This window comes from Tasmannia lanceolata, unplaced genomic scaffold (assembly GCF_043159265.1).
Source record: "Tasmannia lanceolata isolate RefF3 unplaced genomic scaffold, GAP_Taslan_0.1 ptg000011l, whole genome shotgun sequence".
Lineage (NCBI taxonomy): Eukaryota > Viridiplantae > Streptophyta > Magnoliopsida > Canellales > Winteraceae > Tasmannia > Tasmannia lanceolata.
The window spans coordinates 26,803,840-26,824,354 of record NW_027518688.1 but is presented as its reverse complement, the minus strand read 5'-3'; the positions used below and the strand labels follow the sequence as shown (position 1 = coordinate 26,824,354).

The following is a 20,515-nucleotide window of genomic DNA, read 5'->3' as shown; positions in this document are numbered from 1 at the left end:
TAATTGGCTCAATCAGCTCAACCAACTATTTATCCAAATGTAGTTGAACTACTTGCTACACTAATCACCCATGTCCCTATCATAAGGATGGGATGCAATGATTACCCTTATACCTTTTACTGATCATTTTGGTCAATGGGTAACTCAAGTAATTTCACACTTAATCTCATTTATCAAAACGACACTTGATGTTAGACCAATGATTGCCCACATAAGACCTTACAACTCCAGCCACAACTTGTTGAAGAATTGCTAGGAGAAGAGTGTCGTGTGATCATGGGCACCACCAATTGGCCATACCTGCCATCACCTTCTTGTAATAATCCTCAAAAAGTGAGCTGATGCTGGATCAAATATCAAGGATTGGATGATGAGTAAGTGTTTATAGGGCCCTTCATCATATAAATCGCCGTGTTTTCTAAGAGCTTCAATAATGAAATCATCACTAGGTTCCTTCATTAATATCAGAATGTCATCTGAACTTACTGACCAAACCACAGTGAATTAAGAAGCTTAAAGGCATATTGGAAACAGAGCTGACAAGAAGAACAATGAGAGTAACAGTTCGATATGACAGGATAATGAAACCTTGGTTCAGTATTTTCCCTTAATGAAAGGAGATGTGATTAGTTTAATATTTACAAGTGGCAAGGGCTGAATCCAGGTTCAATAATGTAATGATATCACCCTATATAAATCTCTCCTCTTTTTCTCCTGCTGTTTTTCGATACACGTTCATTTCCTTGAAAAAAAATTGACTGCAAAAACTTTGCAGCTCTGATCTCACCAAATTATCCTCTCATTTTTCACTCACAACCCCATTTCCTGTTACTCAAAATTGTGCTCCAATAAGGAACTTACTTTGCAAACCATTGCCATCAAGCATCTCCTCAAGTGTAGACTGTTGAGCCCATCTGGGAGTCTATGGCACCCAATACTGAAAAGATCTCTTTTATTTTAGGATGTAAATTGTCCCCTATGAGAAACTCAGGAATTTTCCCATCAAGCTCAATCGAACTCCAGCCGGGCCGATTCTCAATCCTTCTTTCTTTCATCTTCTTTCTGACTTCCATAACTTCAGTCCACTTACCAGCCGCGGCATATATACTCGATAGCAACACATAAGCACCACTATGACAAGGATCCAACTCAAGAATGCGTTCCGTGGCGAATTCGCCAAGCTCTGTGTTGCCATGGACCTTACAAGCATTCAATAGAGCCCCCCACATAACCACATCAGGCTTCACAGGGGAAGTTCTAATGAATTCATAGGCCTGATTGATAAACCCAGCTCGACCCATCAAATGGACCATGCATGAATAATGTTCAGCCCGCGGACTAATCCCATAAATGTCTCTCATTTGATCAAAATATCCCCTCCCTTTTACTAACCATCCGGTTTGAGCACAGCCATAAAGAATCCCAAGGAAAGTAATACTATTTGGCTTCATTCCATCCTTCAACATCTCCGAGAACACCTCGAGACAATCTGAAGCTTTTCCATAAATAGCTAGTCCCATGATCATCACATTATAAGAGACAACATTCTTCCCTGCCATCCTATCAAATAATTCACGTGAAATGTCTAGGCATCCGCACTTTGCGTACATATCCACTAGAGCAGTGCTTAGAACAACGTCCGATCGGACATTTTGTTTATCTAGACTGGCATGAATTTTCCTCCCCAACTCGAGAGCCCCCATACGAGAGCAAGCGGCAATAGCACCCGTAATGGCACTACGATTGGGCACCACCTCTTTAGCCTTCATCTCACTGAACACCATTAATGCTTCCTTTGAAGCTCCATTTTGAACATACCCATTAAGCAGAGCGCTCCAAGAGACATTGTTCTTGTCTGGAATCTGGTCAAAAAGTCGCTTAGCAGCCTTCATATTCCCTGATCTTGCATATCCAGCCACCATAGAGTTCCAAGATACCACATCTTTATCCAACATCTTATCAAATAATTTCCGTGCATCACCAATACTCCCACATTTCCCGTACATATCTATCAAAGAATTCATCATATAAGCATTATATTCAACCCCGAATTCGTGCACCAAATTCTCCAATCTCCTACCTAAAGCCAAGTCACCCAACTGAGAACACGCGGTGAAAATAGCAACAGCCACAACCTCATCAGGCCTAACCTTCTCTTCCCTCATGAGAAAGAAAAGGTCTATAGCCTCCTTAGCACGATTACTACGTATATAACTATTGATCACCACAGTCCAAGAGATCAAATCTCTTGTAGGACTTTCATCGAATACCTGTCGTGCAAAATCAACAGAACCACAAACACAATAAGCATGAATCAATGAATTCCACGCTAAAACATCAGCTTCGAATCCCATCTTGAAAATCTGACTTTGAATTCCCATCACAACTTGTGAGTTTTTGAAATCAGAGCACGCTTTTGAAACAAAGGAAAAAGTAATCACAGTGGGTTTAATACCTTTCTGCAACATCTCCTTGTACAAAGCAATTACATTGTTTGGATTTTGAGCTTTGGAATGAGCTTTGATCATGGTGTTCCAGGTGAACGTATTGGGTCTTTCAATTTGGTCGAAAACAAGGCGAGCATAGTCGAAATCAGGCGAATTTGAGAGAGCCAAAAATTCTAAAATCTTGGTTGATGCAAAATTGTCTTCTGAAAGCCCTGTTCTGAAAATGTGGGCATGGATTTGCTTTAATTCTGCCATGTTTTTGCAAGTTTCTAGTAAAGGAAGACATGGGTTCTTGAGAATTAGCTTGCTGGCTATAGATCTACTCATTACTGAAAGTTTTAAATGAGAAGGACCAAGTTACCAAACAGGCAAAACTTCCCGCTCGAATTTGAAAACTAACGGATACTTATTTCAACGGATATGTTCCAAATGACCAAAAACTACCCTTCATTTTCAAGTATTTACAGAAATAATTCACAATTCTGTTCAATCTATACGTGCCTTGTTGACATATGAAAACGGTGGGCCCGCATCTAAAATTTGCATCTACTTAGGGTCCACGTCATAGTTCAATCTAAATATGATCAAATCAAAATAAGGGGATTTGCTAGGGACCATCGCAAAAGTCATTTCTCAGACCGGTATTGTGAAGAGGACTCCGACAGGTCACTTTTACGATCAAGCTTAAAAGACAATCATCGGGGTCTTACAAGAAGACATATGGGGTATGTAAGTGAGCTCTCAAGACCGTTGATCTTGTAGAACATCACAGAGCAGTAATTTAACACTACATCAACGGCCCAAATTATTAGACATGTAGTCAATATGAAAGACAGAGAAGAGATTGATTCTTTATTGAGGCTTGTTAATCCTACTATTCATCACTAGTATAGAGAATAGTATATAGAATGAAGATAAAAAGCTGTGAACTCATTAACTAATTTTACTTTGTCAGATGAAAGATACTAAGGGTCCGTTTGGATACACGGATTTTAGAATCATCGTTTTCTTCAAAATTGTAGATGGGGGCAAGGTTTTAAATTTCAATTTCGGAATGCATTTCGGTACTCACTAGACCTGGCAAAAGCGACCCGTGCCCGCGGGTCGACCCGACTCACCCGCAAATTTGCGGGCACGGGTCTGAGTTTTAGTGACCCGTCAAAACTAACCCGCAAAAACACAGGTCGGGTCGGGTCAACTCGCGGGCACCCGCAAGTCACTTGGCTTTTTAAAGGGTAGTGATTTTGTTATGCTAATCTAGTTAGATGGCTTTTTTTTCTAATTCAAAGGATGGTGATTTTGTCATGCTAATCTATTTTTTAAGGGTTTGATGCCTAAATAGGTTATGGCTGGCACCATAGAATATAAATATGTTGTGGCTAGCACCATAGGTTGATCCCAACCCTCCGATTTGAATGTTAGGGTTGATCACTTGATCCTAACCCTCTATAGATCGGAGGGTTAGGATCAACCTATTGAAATGAATTTGGGGCACAACCTATTTAAGCTGTGGGCCATCTAATGGACGGTTTGGATCATCCCACGGTGCCGGCCATACCCCCCTCATCAAAATCCAGTGATAATATTTTCCAAAATAAACTACTGTTTGAATTTGCGGGTGACCCGGCCCACCCGCGGGCGGCGCGGGTCACCAAAATTCTGACCCACAAAAATGCGGGTCATCTCCTGACCCGACTCGTGTGACCCGCACCCGCATCACCCGCGGGTTGACCCGGCCCGACCCACCCGTTTGCCAGGTCTAGTAGTCACCGCAAAAATTTTCCCGAAATTTCGGAATTTCGTTCAAAATCGAAAAAGTATTGTTTTATCCCGTCTAAAATTTGGGGTGAAATTACCATCGCCCGAAATTTCAGGGAAATATTAAATGATTAATAAAATGTAGATTTTGTGAATTTCCTACAATTTCGGTCGAAATTTCAAAATTTCGGTCGAAATTTCAAAATTTCGGTCGAAATAAAGTAACGTTTCGGGTTAACCCAATTTCAATTTCGGTCGAAATTTAAAACCTTGGATGGGAGACAACAGAAGGAGACATGCCGTCATTTTCTGATTTCCCGCCCTTCTTTCTTAGCAAGAGACTAGAAGGTCATCCCATGTTTCCAGCTTTCAGAAATCTCAGGATGGGGAAGAGACTTCTAAGACCTGTATGTTTTTGCTTAAAATCCAAGATTCTAGAGAAAAGCGAAACGACCGTCTCCTTCTTCTCTTGTCTCCCATTTACAATTTTGAAGAAATCCAGAATTCTAAAATCCGCGTATCCAAACAGCCCCTAAGATAAGCGGATTTTAGAATCAAGGTTTTAGTTTGAAGACAGTGTAAAAGAGGCTTCATGGTCAAGAAGTATGCTGTCCTAACAGCGTTTCTTGGATTTAAAGTAAGAAATCCAGGTTTTAGAAATCTCTCCCCCATCCTAAGATTTCTAGAACCAGAAAACATGGGACGCTATGCTGTGCTCTTGCTGTTTGAAAGAAGGGCGAGAAATCAGAAAAGGACAGCTGGTCTTTTCTCTCGTCCTCCATCTACAATTTTGACGAAATCCAAGGTTCTAAAATCTGCGTTTGGCCCCTAACATTTTTTTTCGTAGAGGGATCTCCCTAGAGAGAGCAGGGGTGTGAACCGTTGTGATGCTTTGTGTATTGAAGCTTACCGAGATAGTCTCTTAACTATTGGGTTGGTATCTTCTTCAAGGGAGCGTGGATTGGAGAGTGGATTTAGCTATCCTCTAAACTCCTCGTGATTATACAGTCATATCTATACATGGAACCCACCAACTTTTCCTAATTCAACTCATTTTGGACGTCAAGCTAACAAAGGTCAAGGAAATCTGTCTGTACATTGGTTAAACCAAACTGGTTGAAGTTACTTATTCCGAGCTCTCCAGTTGGTTTGGACTTGTATATGGTACATGGTCACTTGCATGCATCCCTGCATCTGTTGGCTCACCTCATTACATGTTAAAACACACCTGACATCCAAGAAGATCTGCAATCACCCAAAAAATAAAATGAAAATGAAAAGATTAGCATGAATCTTAGTTTTGATAAAAAAGAACATAAAATTGCCAAAACCCAAGACAAACACAGATCATGTTTAACATGCAAAATTCACATCCATCGAAACAAATATAATGTTAGGTACCTAACCAATACACCCAAAGCCCCAAGACTGATGGACCGTGACACTGTGTTACGCTAGGTCCTTTAAACCTGTCTCATACCAAGCTAGGTCCCACCTAGTCTCATACCTAGGCAGGTCCCCACTTAGGACCATAACATTCCACCACGCTTCCACACACGCCGTCCTCGGCGACCCACTCAGTGATGGCTTTCACTCTGGCTTTTTTTCCAGGTTGCCCTTTCCATAAGTCTCCCCTTTCGTGGAGGCTCACTTTGTCGTAACTTCACTCCAAAGGCTTTCACTATGGCAATTTTACTAGGTAGTCCTCTCCACTAGTCGCCCCTTCCGTGACTTGAACACAAGATGTGGCGACTGCTCTGATATCAAACGTTAGGTACCTAACCAATACGCCAAAAGCCTCACAACTGATGGAACGCATTAGGCTATGCCCTTTAAATCTGTCCCATGCCAGGTTGGGTCCAACCTAGTCCGTCCCTAGGCAAGCCCCACTTAGGATCGTAACATATAACACAAGTATTCAGATCAGCTTCAGCATATATCGAACACAGTGATAGCAACAGCAATGGAAGACAATGCAAATGGGGAGGCCTAAAGATGGCAGAGTGAAAAGGAAATATAGATGGTTCATTCAAAAAAGATACTGGGAGGCATTTTCAGAGATCCTCAAGGCAATATGCTTTTTTCTTATTATGTGAAAACTGCCAAGGAATGTTCCATGCTGAACTTCTAGCGAAGAAAAACGGTGTGAGTTTGCAATCAACACAGACGCATCAAAATCAACAAGAGAGAGGTCAGCTGCATTTGGAAAGTTATCTCGCTCAACTTCAAAAATGGAAGATGCCATTTCGAGAAAAGCAAATCAAGTGGCTGATTGGTTATCAGATGACAGAAGAGGAGTAAATGCCCATCATCTCCTTCTTCACTTTGCTGAAGAGGACAGACAAGTTGGGGGAGAAAATGTGGTCATAAATAAGATTGCTTACAGCTGTCAGTCCATACAAACGTCAAAAAATATGAGGAAAGAACTGCGGAAAAGGGCTTGAAAACATGCAAGCTTCCGCTGAAACTAAAATTACTTACCAATGATCGAAACTTAAAATTTTGAGAATTGTAGAAGTCAGCAAGGAACTGCCAACAATTTGCAACGAACATAGCCTCAATTTTAAATGTTGCTATTTCTGTAGTCGGAAGGAGCTTAATTTTGTCAACCTTCAGTCTTAAGGCCAAACAAGTCAGCTTCATGTCGAAATAAAAAAGAGCAAAATGATGCCCATTCCCCTGAACACCAAAAGAATTTATGAAATAGCTTCGTGATTCAGCTAGTTCAACAGTGAAGATTAACCGGGGGTGATTCTACTAGCTCATTAATTTCTAATCGAGCATTGGTGTAGACACATCATTTTGTCCTTGACTAACCTGACATGTGTCGCCCCGGAGCGAGGGCCAATGATGAACGAGCTTGAAATGAGCTAAGAGATAGAAACCTAAAAAAGTCTTTCTTGAGAAAATTCGCGGGGCAAATATGATCCGATTGCGCACAAATAAACGGAAAAGAAAAAATAAACACAAGCACAAGATGAACACCAAGATTTACGTGGTTCGGCCAAGATGCCTACATCGGCGGGCGAGAACACAATCTTCCACTACGAGAAAAAAATATACAAGGATTACAATGGATTAACCCAAACCCTCAAACCCGCAACCCTTTCCTTGCTTCTCAACCAAGACCGTACCAGAGAGAAAACCCAAGAGAACCCCCAAAAGAAAAACCCAATCTCCTCTCCTCTCTCTCTCTCTCTCTCTCTCTCTCTCTCTCTCTCTCTCTCTCTCATCTTCTCTTTCTCTTTCCTTCTCTCTTTCTCTCTCTCTCTCACACCCAAACCTCTTGCCGCCCTTCTCTTTACGTTCAAGAGAGCCCTTTGTCTTAGGTTTTTGCAAAACCTAAAAAACCTATATTTCCCATTTTGGTTTCACACCAAAATAGGAACACATGGGAAACAAGGCAACTTTCCCAACAATCTCAACCTTGGCTTGTTTTCCAGGCAACTGAAGATTTTCTGTTGATGTCGCCACTGGTCCGTTGTCGCTGCAAACCACCATTGGCTTTCTGAAGTACCAGCTATACGATATCGAATCACCGTGGCTCTGACTCCTGACTCGATCAATGCGACCAATGAACATGTGTAGCTACCAACCCGTTGACTCACCTAGTCAACCCTGGAGAAGGATTTCAATCCATCCTCCCCAACACAAGTACTGTCACCTTCTCACCATCGTCTGCAACCTAGAAACCTACTTGCACCAACTGCGAAAGAGACTCTACACGTGCATGCACTACGACTCTGTTTCCAACTAGCCATCGAGATGTTAGGAACACTAGTCACTGTGTCCCCGGCCAGACGATATAATCCTCCACACTTCTATCCTTTCATCAAAACCATACAACCGTGTGTGATTTTCATCACTCCATCTACTAGAGTATCATAGTACTGTCACCTTCTCACCTAGAGTCCAACTGGCCAAGTGATACTATGATACTATATTCTTTTGCATCTTTTGGACATACGCCACACCACCCAAACTGCGAACCACTCAATGGAACATTTTAATCTTCACCGTTCTGATTTCCGTGACATCACAAGTAGAACCGTCACCTAAGGACACTATACATGCTCTTGTATCCTGGAACGTATCAAAATATTGTCTCCTGGAGCATACTGGAACAGAGCACCATAAATCTAAAATCCACTCACCATGATAAGTGTGATTACCTGTGGATACTGTGAGAACGTCTCCAACCTCTTCGCCTTGCTCACCCGTTGCAACTACAATCGTATTTGTAGCACCATTGTCCGACATGTCGGCTCCTTTGGACAATCCCGCTTGATGTGGCCATATTCCTTGTCGCCACTTGGGATCAAATGAGAAGTAAAAGCCGCTCATCAAGTCCAAGCTCGAGTGAAAAAGAAGACTTAGCTTCATGGCACTTACCCATGAAGATGAGGTAAACTCTTATAGTGGCAGTTCTAGTAGTATTAGTGTTGATATGTCCTATGATGAATTATGTGAAACATTACACTCTCAAATTTCTTAAAATAAAGTTCTCAAAAAATCAATTTCAAAAGCTGGAAAAAAAAACAAACTTGAAATTTTTAGCACTAAATGTTAATCTCCTTTCAAGAATCAAATTGAAGAAGAATTTGAAAATCTTAAATTAGAAAATGAAGCCGTCAGGGGAGAGATATAGATGGCCTTTCTTGCCAAATTTTTGAGCTTAAATATTGTACTGAAAAATTGGCAAGGTCTTCCAAAAAAGGAAAATGAGGATGAATTAAATAATTTTTTGAAACAAATTGATCATCTTCAAAATGAAAATGAAAGTTTAAGAATGTGTCTAAAAGAATTCATAGATGGTGATAAGTTTAAAAGGACTAGATGTAAGTTTAAAAAGAAGAATTTACGTGCATCTATTACTAATGCTAACCCAACCATAAGATGCCACTATTGTAGATTTTATGGTTATTACCAATTTCAACGTGAACACAAATGGGTTAGTGGTGGAGGAACCAATAAAATTTGGGTTCCTAAATCCTAAACCTAAATATGATCATGTTTTCTTACTTAGATTTAGGGGATTTAAATAAAATTGAAAACCTTTTATAATATTATGTCTTTAAAGCCTTGTTCAACCTTAAGATGCATATTTTAAAACCCTTGGTAACTTTGTTTTGAAAAAAATCCTCTTAAATTGCATTTTTCAATCAAAAAGGGGGAGTTGAGTTTTTGAAACATTCCTTGACTAAGGGGAGCTCAAATTTGATTTTAGTCATTCATCCCTTAAGTTTTTTAAAAGGCTCTCTGATGCAGGACAATACCTAGAATAGGGAAGATCCTACACTCCTAATGGGATAAAGGTTTAGGAAATATTTAGGGCTAACATGAAATACTAGAAAACACTTAAAAGACTAACCTAGGGCCGAATTCACACGTGATTATTTTACGGGCAGTAGCAAAACGGGGTCAAATTAGTTCAATTTAGGCCAAAAGGGCGTTTTGGTAATTTGGACAGATCTGGAACTTGAAGGAAACTGCTGTCCATATCATAGGTAAAGGTTTAAATAGGTAAAATACAAGTAATTCTAGGGTTTAGGCTCTGGTTTGGTGGTAAATTTAGGCTACGGATCTTTAAAAAAGATTTTCGGGCTTGAAAATGGTGCAAATTTTCAATAAGGCTCAAAAGGAATTTAAAGCTATAGTTCTTGGGTGTTTAAGCTGAGGTTTAATCATAAAAACAATCCTTCAAAGTCTCGAAACGAGATCTTGAAGAACGAGACAGATCTATGGATTTTGAGTTTTTGTATTTTAGGGTTCAAAAACAAAGAAAAAAAGAAAATTTGATTTACTAACCTTCTTTGTGCTGATTTGATTGAAGAAATAGAAGATAATAGAGGAGAGGAGATGAGAGAAGATGGTTTCAAACCACCAAGAGGAGAAGAGAAGAAGAAGTCCAAGCCGCAATAGCTCTCACAAAAGAAAATCTCAATTCTATTCAATATTCAAAGTCAAAAAGTCTCTTTACATTACTTAGATAAGATATATTTATAAGAAAAAAAACCCTAGAAGATAACCTAAAGTAAAAACTAATCTTAACCACTCATCTAATCTAAAGCAAAGCTAAATAAAGATAAAAACTTACCAAAAATAGAAATCCCGTATTTGACCTATACCCCTTCCTAAAAACAGTCATAACTTGCTCAAAACACATCCAAATCATGTGATCTTGGGCTCGTTAGAATTGTAATCGAAAAACCTTTCTAAAGACACCAAAAACACTTCAAACGGATGAGATTTGATGCCTAAAAAGTAGGCTACAAATAAATTGACGAAAATAATAGTTAAAATATAAAAACTTGTTCAACGCCAACGACTGGAACAATCTTTATGATTTTCATCCGCATCATTCTCCCCTGCTTGAAAAAGAACTCATCCTCAAGTTCTAGTCCGCCTTGATCAAATATGTAGATGATCCGCTGAATCAGTGTAAGTCGTAATCTGTCAGAGTCTCGAATGCCGTAACACGCTCGTGGGAACTGTAAGAACCATCTGAAATACCGACGGAGTGAGATGGAAGAAATCGCCCCTGAAAAATTATAAGAACACAAACGGCTGCAGAGAAGTAATCTGGCTGGAAAGATAGCAACGTACTCCAGGATCAACAGGATCGGCATGACAGCTCTGTGCAGTATCAATCCATGACCATCCTCTAAAATATCAACATCCGCTGGAATAGCAACAGGCTCAGTGAAATCGACAACAAAAACATCTACTATAATTATATCTGGCTCAGTAATGGCAGACTGACAAACCTCCTGATGATCATCATGTTCACTAATATCGTCGGTCTCAACCTCCACAATCATCTCGATCGGAGCATCGACTGTAGAGTCAGTACTGTCATTGTGCTCATGTACTATAGAATCGGCATCCTCAGTCACAATGCTCATCATGGCCTCGATGTCTGCAATCTCTACAATAGGCTCAAACTCAGTATACACAGCAACTATGTCATCAGCGGTGCACTCTTCACCAAAAACATTCGACCCATCACTAGCATCAACTGCGTCTGGCATGTCGTGGGAGTGGGTAACATTGGTTGTAGGCTTATAGCTCTCGACTGTGGTAACATTGAATAATGTCGGTTGGTAACATCGGTACCATGGAATCTCATGGCTAACGGTTTGTAGCTTTCGACTGTGGGCTTCACGGTCTCGATTGCAGGCTTCACGGTGCTCTCTACTAAGCCGTATCTCTTCGCGGAGAAGATTCAGATCTGCCATATTGTCTCTAATGAATTGAGCTAACTCATCATTAGATAATGGATTGCTAGACATCATCATGTGGTAATCTTTACCACTTCTTCTGGGCATGCAAAGGAAAACTAGACACTAACACTAACACCCTAAAAGGTTTCCTAAAAAAATAACTTTGTGCTTTGTTTCCATATCATAGGTAAAGGTTTAAATAGGTAAAATACAAGTAATTCTAGGGTTTAGGCTCTGATTTGGTGGTAAATTTAGGCTAAGGATCTTTAAAAAGGTTTTGGGACATGAAAATGGTGCAAATTTTCAATAAGGCTCAGAAGGAATTTAAAGCTATGGTTCTTGGGTGTTTAGGCTGAGGTTTAATCATAAAAACAATCCTTAAAAGTCTCGAAACGAGATCTTGAAGAACGAGAGAGATCTATGGATTTTGGGTTTTAGTATTTTAGGGTTCAAGAACAAAGAAAAAAAGAAAATTTGATTTACCAACTTTCTTTGTGCTGATTTGATTGAAGAAATAGAAGATAATAGAGGAGAGGAGGTGAGAGAAGATGGTTCCAAACCACCAAGAGGAGAAGAGAAGAAGTCCAAGCCGCAATAACTCTCACAAAAGAAAATCTCAATTCTATTCAATATTCAAAGTCAAAAAGCCTCTTTACATTGCTTAGATAAGATATATTTATAAGAAAAGAAACCCTAGAAGATAACCTAAAGTAAAAACTAATCTTAACCACTCATCTAATCTAAACCAAAGCCAAATAAAGATAAAAACTTACCAAAAATAGGAATCCCGTATTTGACCTATACCCCTTCCTAAAAACAGTCATAACTTGCTCAAAACACATCTAAATCATGTGATCTTGGGCTCGTTAGATAGGTAATCGAAAAACCTTTCTAAAGACACCAAAAACACTTCAAACGGATGAGATTTGATGCCTAAAAAGTAGGCTACAAATAAAATGACGAAAATAATATTTAAAATATAAAAACTTGTTCAACGCCAACAACTGGAACAATCTTTATGATTTTCATCCGCATCACTCTCACCACTTCTTTTTGTTGATGACAAAGAGGGAGAGAATTTGGAATATGTTTTAAAGTGCTATATTTTGAAATATGCTATCAGTTGCTTTAAAACATATATTTATGAGGAGTTTTATATAGGGGGAGTTTGATTGGGAAATCCCTTGTGTGTTGTCACCATAAAAAAGGGGGGAGATAGTTAGTCCAATGGTTCTACCCTTGGCAATCTTCTATCTTGTTTTGATGATTCCAAACATAAGTGATTAAGTATACTAATGGTGTTCGATGTTTTCAAGTTGTAGATCTGGATCAAGTCAAGGATGTGTGGATTCATGGCTATGGAGGTATACTGAAACATCAAAGGTACCCAAAGAAGTAAATCCAAGAATATGAAGTCTTGAAGTAAAGATGAAGATGATTTTGAGGATCATAGTCTAAATCAAGTCTTTTTAGAATGTAAAAGTCCAATCCCTCGTAAGACTTCATTAGGGGCACCAAAGAGGTTTTAAAAAAATACCCTAAGTAAGTTAAACAATCAAGGTAAAACTAAGTGGACCAAAGCCCAAGTGCCAAAGAAAACTTAAATGTGAAAAGGAACCAAATTGGCACTTGCTCGGTTGATCTAAGGGCATTATCCTATGGATAATGACATCAAGTAATTTTCAAATAATTTTGAAAATATTTTTAATAGAAAGAACTCTCTCTCTCTCTCTCTCTCTCTCTCTCTCTCTCTCTCTCTCTCTCTCTCTCTCAGCTTATCCGTAGAGCACAAGAACGTCGACTTTCGATAAAAAACGAGGGAGATATGAGTTTTCAAAGTTAGTCGTGCAAATCTGGAAAATACTGAGATAGCCGACCGACCCCTACTCAACCAACCGAGATAGCCGACCAAGCAGGAGACAACCGGCAGAGCAGATCTTTCTGGGCTTTTAATAAAACTCCTCATCTAACTAGATAGTCGACCGAGGGGTCGTCCGACTAGTCGGTAAAGGCTATAACGGCTAGTTTTGGCTTGGAAAATCTATAAAATGAGTGGTATGACCCATAAACCTTACCGACACACTCTAAAATATCTTGAAACATCCTTTGAGTGCTTAAACACCTCTTGTGCCTCGAGTAATCATTTTTGTGAGGATTAAACATATGATTTATATTGTAGCCTTTGAAAGCATTTCTTTCTTTCTTTCTTTTACAATTATTCTTTGGCAAGTGTTTGTAGACGCATAGCCATCTTCGAGGGCAAGTGTTGAGAGACGCAGAGCCATTCGTCGATTGTAGCGGTTTGATCTTCAACCTCTTTAAGAAAGATCAATTTAGTGAAAGCATTCATGTTTGTAGGTGGGAGTGTAGTAGGTCTTGAGTTTAAGACCGAACCACTATAAAAATCTTTGGTGCCATTCTTCCTACTTTATTTATCTTTTAATTAGCACTTTGATTTTTATTTTTCTTGTTAAATTAATCTTTTGGGTGTCAAATTTTCAAAGGGGAAAAGTTTTATAAAACCCAATCCCCCCCAACTCTTGGGTCGCCATCCACCTAGGCCTGACAATTCCGTGTTTTCAAACATCAAATTTTAAGATGGAAAACTTAACTATGAGCATCAAATTTTCAAATTTCTCTTCGTTTGAGGTAGTTTATGAGCATGATAACATGATAAAAACGTCCTAGAAGAGATATTTATCACTCAACTGTCATACTTTTATTCCTAAGCCTTGATTTTAGCCCAATAGATAATTTTTATTAAAAATAGATCCAGATCACCGAATGTTTATCACGAAAAATCTCTAGGAAGATAGATTGTACATTTTAGATTCTCGTGTTTATCTAGCCATAACATTGCATATAGAGGACCATGTAACATGGATTCTTCTCCCAATTCCTATCCAATTGAGAAACTAACTTGAATTGAGACTCTTCGAGCCATTGGGACTCTCCCAAATGTCCAAGGCTGTGTAGGGACACTCAAGATACATGGGAGAACGTGTATTAAGTCTCTCTCCAGCCCTTGTTGCCATATTAAGGATTGGTGTTGGAAACAAATTGCTTGCTTTGTAGATCCTACAATTTAGCAATTCTTATCCAACAAAGAGTTTGAGTGCAACTTAAAGTCCTTGAGCAATTGGGACTCTTTTCCCCAGCTCTCCAACTGATTTGGGAGTATGGTTGGCCCCACAAACCTTATCCAAATGTATAGTCCTATCCCAATTCCCAATTCCATTCCAATTCCACAACTTTTGCAAAACCGGTTTGGGAATAACTATCCTCATTTGAATTACACATTATTATGCTTATTATTAATCAGATTAATAATACATAATAATGTATAAAAATTAAATAATTAATTAATAACTCACATCTAATGGGAGTTATTTCGGCTCCAATTTGTCTTCGAAAAATTCTCTTATTGTCTCTTGTTACTTACTTAACAAAGACATGTATATATACATATATCAACATATATACTTATACTTAATTAATATTCACATTAATCTAACGGATCATATCCGTCCGTGCAATTACATAAAATGCGGAACCCTGATCGTTTGGATGTTATCAGGTCATTCAAGTTATGAGTGGGATCGTCGCAGGGATCCGATGGTCAATCCTGCAGAACCCTATGGTGGGCCTCACTGTGATCTCGCTCTGTAGTTAAACTACACCCGCATTAGGTCAGTGGCCTCCATCGAGACGTAACCATGAAGATGATCGTCAGATCATCTTACTCATAATCACATCATGTATGTGCAAGTCCTTTCTTTGTAACTACATCTACTGAGTTGAGTCATACGGGAGGTGGACACCATTTACCCCCTTGGCCCACTCTTGGTATACCATTTTGGTCAAGTGTTGTTCGGCCTCCAAATGCATTTGTAAAATCCTTCGAAAACAATTCAATGTTTCATAAACTTTCCGATAAACATTTTATCAAATCCGCTTGGTCAGGCTATTTAATAAGCCTACCGCTCTGACAAATTTGTAGATGTCAATCCCTAAATTTTAGGGCGAAGAATCCCTTGTTGAGTATCATTATTGGTCTCGAGGGTTTGCTATAAGATATAGCTCTATCCGAATGTGACTCTAAAATAGAATCACTATAAGATAGACTAAGACCCTAGAACGGGCCGACAGACCAATAAGATCCCCCATGTCTAAGGACATGTGAAGGGTCCTGTCTGGAAGAAAAACTTTATACTTTCTTATCCACAAGTTGTTCTCTATTGGATCCGATTCGGTTGCACGATCCAATCGTCACACCCAATCTTCTTGCTTAGGGTCCACTACCCAGATGACCGAGATAAGTCACCTCACGACACATGCATATAGGCAAGACTGGTGCTAGTTGTATACAGAAAGATATGTCCAGTCTCTTTCCCAACTAGGAACTATTAAGGCTTGTATAGAACCGAGATGTCATATCTCATTGCTCCCTTGGATCTGTGAATCCTTTGAGCATGGCATTTCTACTATGCTACCTAAGGACGAACATGTGTCAATAAACAAGCACATCACACACATTCATTAATATAATTACCCATTCATGTCATGAAATAAACATTTATTAATTAATAAATGTCATTCTATTGGCTTTTCAGGGCATATACTCTAACAGGGTCAATTCCATATTTTACAAAAATAAATTCCATATTTTGCAAACTATACAAACCATTCAAAAAGAAATATTTTGCAAACTATACAACTTCCCAATCATTGGTCACTACATTTCATCACTCTACGTGAAGAGATGGCCCCTTACATATTGTTAATGATTCGTGACAGTTATATGATACTACATATGTAGTATGGTATGGTATTATATACAGGGAAGGTCTACTACATACTCTTGCACTACATTATTATCTATTCAAATACTGTAATACAAGTATGCCTAAATGTATAAAAGCAAAAGCAAAATATAACAGCTTTCCTGCAGAACTTACTGAGTAATAACAGCAAAGACATTAAGCCGAAACCAGATAAAAGAATCTTATCTTATCATATCATCACAAACAAACAAAAAATCATCACATAAATCATGAGCATGCCACAACAGTTAATGTACCTTCAGCTATTGGAAGGGCTCTCTTGTCTGCCACCTATTGGTAGGGCTCTCTTGTCTGCCACCCTGACTGGAATGAACCAATACTCCCAGGCCGACCTGTACTAACAAAACATTAAACCCCCACTAAGAAATGCACACAATCATATATCCTTTCAAATACACCATGGATAAAAGTAGAGCACGTAAAACGGACCATTAGATGCAAATTGTGCAAATCCTGTTACATGCTGCATCGGTTGGCCGAACTCTATGCTCTCCGATCCAGCTCCCTCTACAAATATGAAAAACCATTGTAAATATAAATTCGGTTAATAAAGTTTGTAAGTTGACCCCATTTAGGGTGGGGCATGTTAAACCATCTATCACGCAGGTTTACTTGTGCTTGAAATAGATATGAGAGACCCACTTCAGTTAATGAATACACTTACAAAAAAATGGCATAATGGGCAAATTCAACATGATTAAAAGTATGTCAAAGTATGAGACAGTGGACAACCTCCTTGCATGTAGTGACATTGTACCCCGCCTTCTTGGAATAATTGCATTTGTGTTTCTTTGCCTTGACTTCGATGATTATTACTGAAGAACATTCTTTGGTGTGCAAGCCCCCCAAAGGAGTCATTCTCAATAACAACTTTTTCTAGTGCTTCTTGTAATGCACGCAATGCAACAATATAACCCTCCTTAGATAATGACCCTTCCTCGGCAAATTTAATGGATTGTTGATATAGATCATTGGAACGTTGGACAATAGATTTAGGGCAATCAGGTTGCAATCCAGCACAACCTTGATCCAGGACATGTGTACACTTTGCATCCTTTGTCCAGCGCTTTAAAATGTAATGCGGTGGGATCTCATATAAGCCTGATGTTACAAAAACTGTCATAACATGCCTACAAAGAAAGCCTTTGAACTCAAACAAACGACAAATACAAGAAACTTTGGCTTCATAACCATTCCACGTAACTATGTAGTCCTTTTTTGTTTCCAAATCCTTCACCGTATACAGTGTGGTTGCTGCCTCCTGCTGAATATTTATTGTGTGACAAGCAACAATTCCTAAAACTTCAATTTGGAATTTCTTAAACATATCTTTTGTGTATACAGATGCCAATTGTGCTTCAAAAGGTGACGGTGTCCTCAACGAGCGCTTTTTGTAGTGTGTCTCGAATTCTGCTTGGGCTTCTTTCTCGCACCTATTATGTAGAGCTATCTCATACTGTTCTATGAACTCTTTCAAAGTGGTTTTCTTAGTCACATATGCCTCAAATATAGAGCTTATAGTTTCATTTAGATGGGATACACACAACCCAGCAAAAAAAGAGTCCTTCAAATATGTCGGGACCCATTGCTGACGATCTTCATACAAAGTTTGGAGCCATTCATTTTCCACAAGACCAAACTTTGCAATTAATTTCATCCATCTCCTTTCAAACTCCTCAGCTGTGATAGAGTCATAAATGCATTTCTCAACTTTCTTCATAAAATTATCATGAGCTCTACATACATCACCTAGTTCCTCTGGGACTTTTTTCAAAATATGTGATAAGCAAAAACAATGACGAATTTCGGGGAACACCTCGGCAATTGCTGCTTTTATTGCCTTGTCATGATTAGTAATGATCGCTTTTGGAGGCTTTCCACACATTGCTCTAAGCCATGTCTTAAAAACCCAAACAAATGAAGATGTAGTCTCATCTGTAATTAATGCACAACCAAATAATAGAGATTGCCCATGGTGGTTTACTCCTACAAATGTAGCCAATGGCATATGATATTTGTTCGTCAAATATGTTGTGTCAAAAATGACTACATCGCCAAAATGAGTATAATCTAACCTAGACTTGGCATCAGCCCAAAAAATATTTCTCAAATATTGTTCTTCATCTAATTCTATTCCATAAAGGGACGTGGGATGCAAAAGCTGCATACGAATGAAATACTCGGAAATAGCTTGCACATCTTCTGCTACAAATACAAGGGGCTTTCGTTGTTCTTTATCAATATGATCCAAGCAATCTTTTCCCATCACGACATCTGGATCTGAATCAGGTTTAATTTTATGCTCGTCGACCTCTAGACCAAGGTCATGGTTATGCTCCTTGATAACCTCATGTACAATCCACTTCCCCTGATCCGTTCTCTTCAACTTCATCATCGCCTTACAACATTCCTCTGAGGTAGGTTGCGGGTTAGTTTCTTTTTCTTTGGCCTTAGACTTTTTGGAACTATTTTTCGAACAAACATATGCTACGGCAATAAACATTCCGCTTCGCCTTGAACGACGGGTGAACTTCTTAATGGTTCGGAAGCCCATACGCTTTGCATAGTCAACATAGAATGAATGTGCCGCATCTCGGGTATCAAATGCCATACCCTCAGAGGGCTCAATACTTGCATCTCCTTCAATTGTAGTGGGTTCCCTCATGGGATCATTCTCTTCCACTTCATTGCCCCCCGCGTGAGATTCGGACTCTTCAATTGGAATGGGATCATTCTCCTTGTCATCTTCACGGGCACGGGGATCAATATCCATTGCACTGCTACATTCTGCTGCATCAACTTCCACATGCCTTTGAGACTTCTCAGTGTTGGAGTTTTCCAAGCCAACTATTGAACAAAAAAAGGAAAAATATATAAAATGAAATCAAAAGCTAATAATGCATCCATGCCCTGACAATTCAAGCATTTTAAACGGAAAAAAAAACTCCAGTGTTAGTGTATTAGAGCAGATCTATTGATCGTTGGATCGTTACTGTGATAGATTAGTTAGTTTTTAGTTATTTTCAGTTATGTAATTTGAATTTGAAATACAAGTAGTTTGGGTAGTTATGCACATGTTTTTCATGTGTTTCATGAAAAAACAATTGTAAATTTTTCTATGGATATGGAGCAAAAGGCACCCATAATGTATTGGGTTTTCTCCACAATTTCATAATCTTTTACCAGAACAGCAAAAAATTAGTTAGGTAAGCTGATTATATTGCTTCAGAAAACCACTTGAAACGTTTAGGATGAGTTTGGATTTACACCAATTGGAATTTATATGCACTTTGGGCCATTCTGAAATACAACTATGCTCAAATTGCGCCAAAACTGCTACTTAGTTTTGTATTGAAACGCACCCATAAACTTCAAAGAAAACAATATTTTGCAAAAAAATCAGTGAAAATCAAAGCTAAATATCCGAATCGAACAACTGAAATAGCCAAAAAAGATCCGATCAGACCTATCCCATATCTCAACAAACATAGCAATTTTAATCCCAGCGAAGGAAAATTTTAGCATGAAAAAAAAAAAAAAAAAGGATAGCAATAAAATACCCAAATGAACAGCAAAAGATCACAAAACGAGGATTAACACAGAGCATAAAAAAATCCATACCTTGCCTGGTTTTACTACGTTGGTTTCTTCCATTTTTTTCGCACTCCTAGTCTCCTCCTCTTCTTTCCACTATAACTCACGGCTGTAAAAACTTTTTAAATACTCGAAGAGAATAGTTTCAAAGTCCGCGGGATCAGCGGAATTTGTATTCCTCACATTTTGTGAGTCCAACATGTGGGTCCCATAGGTTACTTATTCATATATATGCATCCACTCTGTGATGGCAGAACTCGTGTGCCCCGGAGTTTTTTTTAAAAACCTTGTAAATGTTTAAGTAAGTTTTTTAAACCATGAAATACCTTGTAAATGTAATTTTTGTATGACCATTAAATATCTTATAGATATAAGTTCATTTGTAGCTATTAAGTACCATGTATTTTAAAGCTTGTGCTCTATTTCTATCTCATGAAAAATTAGGCATAAAACTATTTTGCTCATAAGTTTTGTTAATTCACTTGCTCAATAGTCCAATCCTTTTATTCCCTAGGGCCCTGACGACGGAATGTGAGTCCCAAACCGATTATTGGACTCAAAATTAAGTGAAATGATATTGGCACTACCATGTCATGTTATTTCCACTCGAGCATATTGTCTTTTAATATTTAAAGAGCTTTCAAAATGT

General features: G+C 38.7%; 1 protein-coding gene and 1 pseudogene across 1 annotated transcript; both read right to left on the bottom strand.

The window, feature by feature from the left end:
• Positions 1–890: 890 nt before the first annotated feature.
• On the bottom strand, positions 891–2,702 carry LOC143886092 (pentatricopeptide repeat-containing protein At2g22410, mitochondrial pseudogene; annotated as a pseudogene).
• A 2,445-nt stretch (positions 2,703–5,147) lies between these two features.
• Positions 5,148–19,961, bottom strand: LOC143886337 (protein FAR-RED IMPAIRED RESPONSE 1-like). The gene is made up of 5 exons (XM_077390286.1): positions 19,894–19,961; positions 17,005–19,119; positions 16,702–16,779; positions 16,509–16,604; positions 5,148–5,450 (listed from the first exon to the last, which is right to left on the bottom strand). The coding sequence occupies exons 2-4, from the start codon at positions 19,043–19,045 to the stop codon at positions 16,543–16,545; spliced, it is 2,181 nt and encodes a 726-aa protein (XP_077246401.1). The 5' UTR covers positions 19,046–19,119; positions 19,894–19,961; the 3' UTR covers positions 5,148–5,450; positions 16,509–16,542.
• Between the last annotated feature and the right edge of the window lie 554 nt (positions 19,962–20,515).

Coding starts and splice junctions, on each gene's coding strand:
- LOC143886337 (XM_077390286.1), bottom strand. CDS start 19,045: ATGGATATTGATCCCCGTGCCCGTGAAGATGACAAGGAGAATGATCCC. Junction 16,780..17,004: donor ATGTCACTACATGCAAGGAG/GTTGTCCACTGT, acceptor TCATATTTGTAG/AGGGAGCTGGATCGGAGAGC. Junction 16,605..16,701: donor TGCACAATTTGCATCTAATG/GTCCGTTTTACG, acceptor TTGTTAGTACAG/GTCGGCCTGGGAGTATTGGT.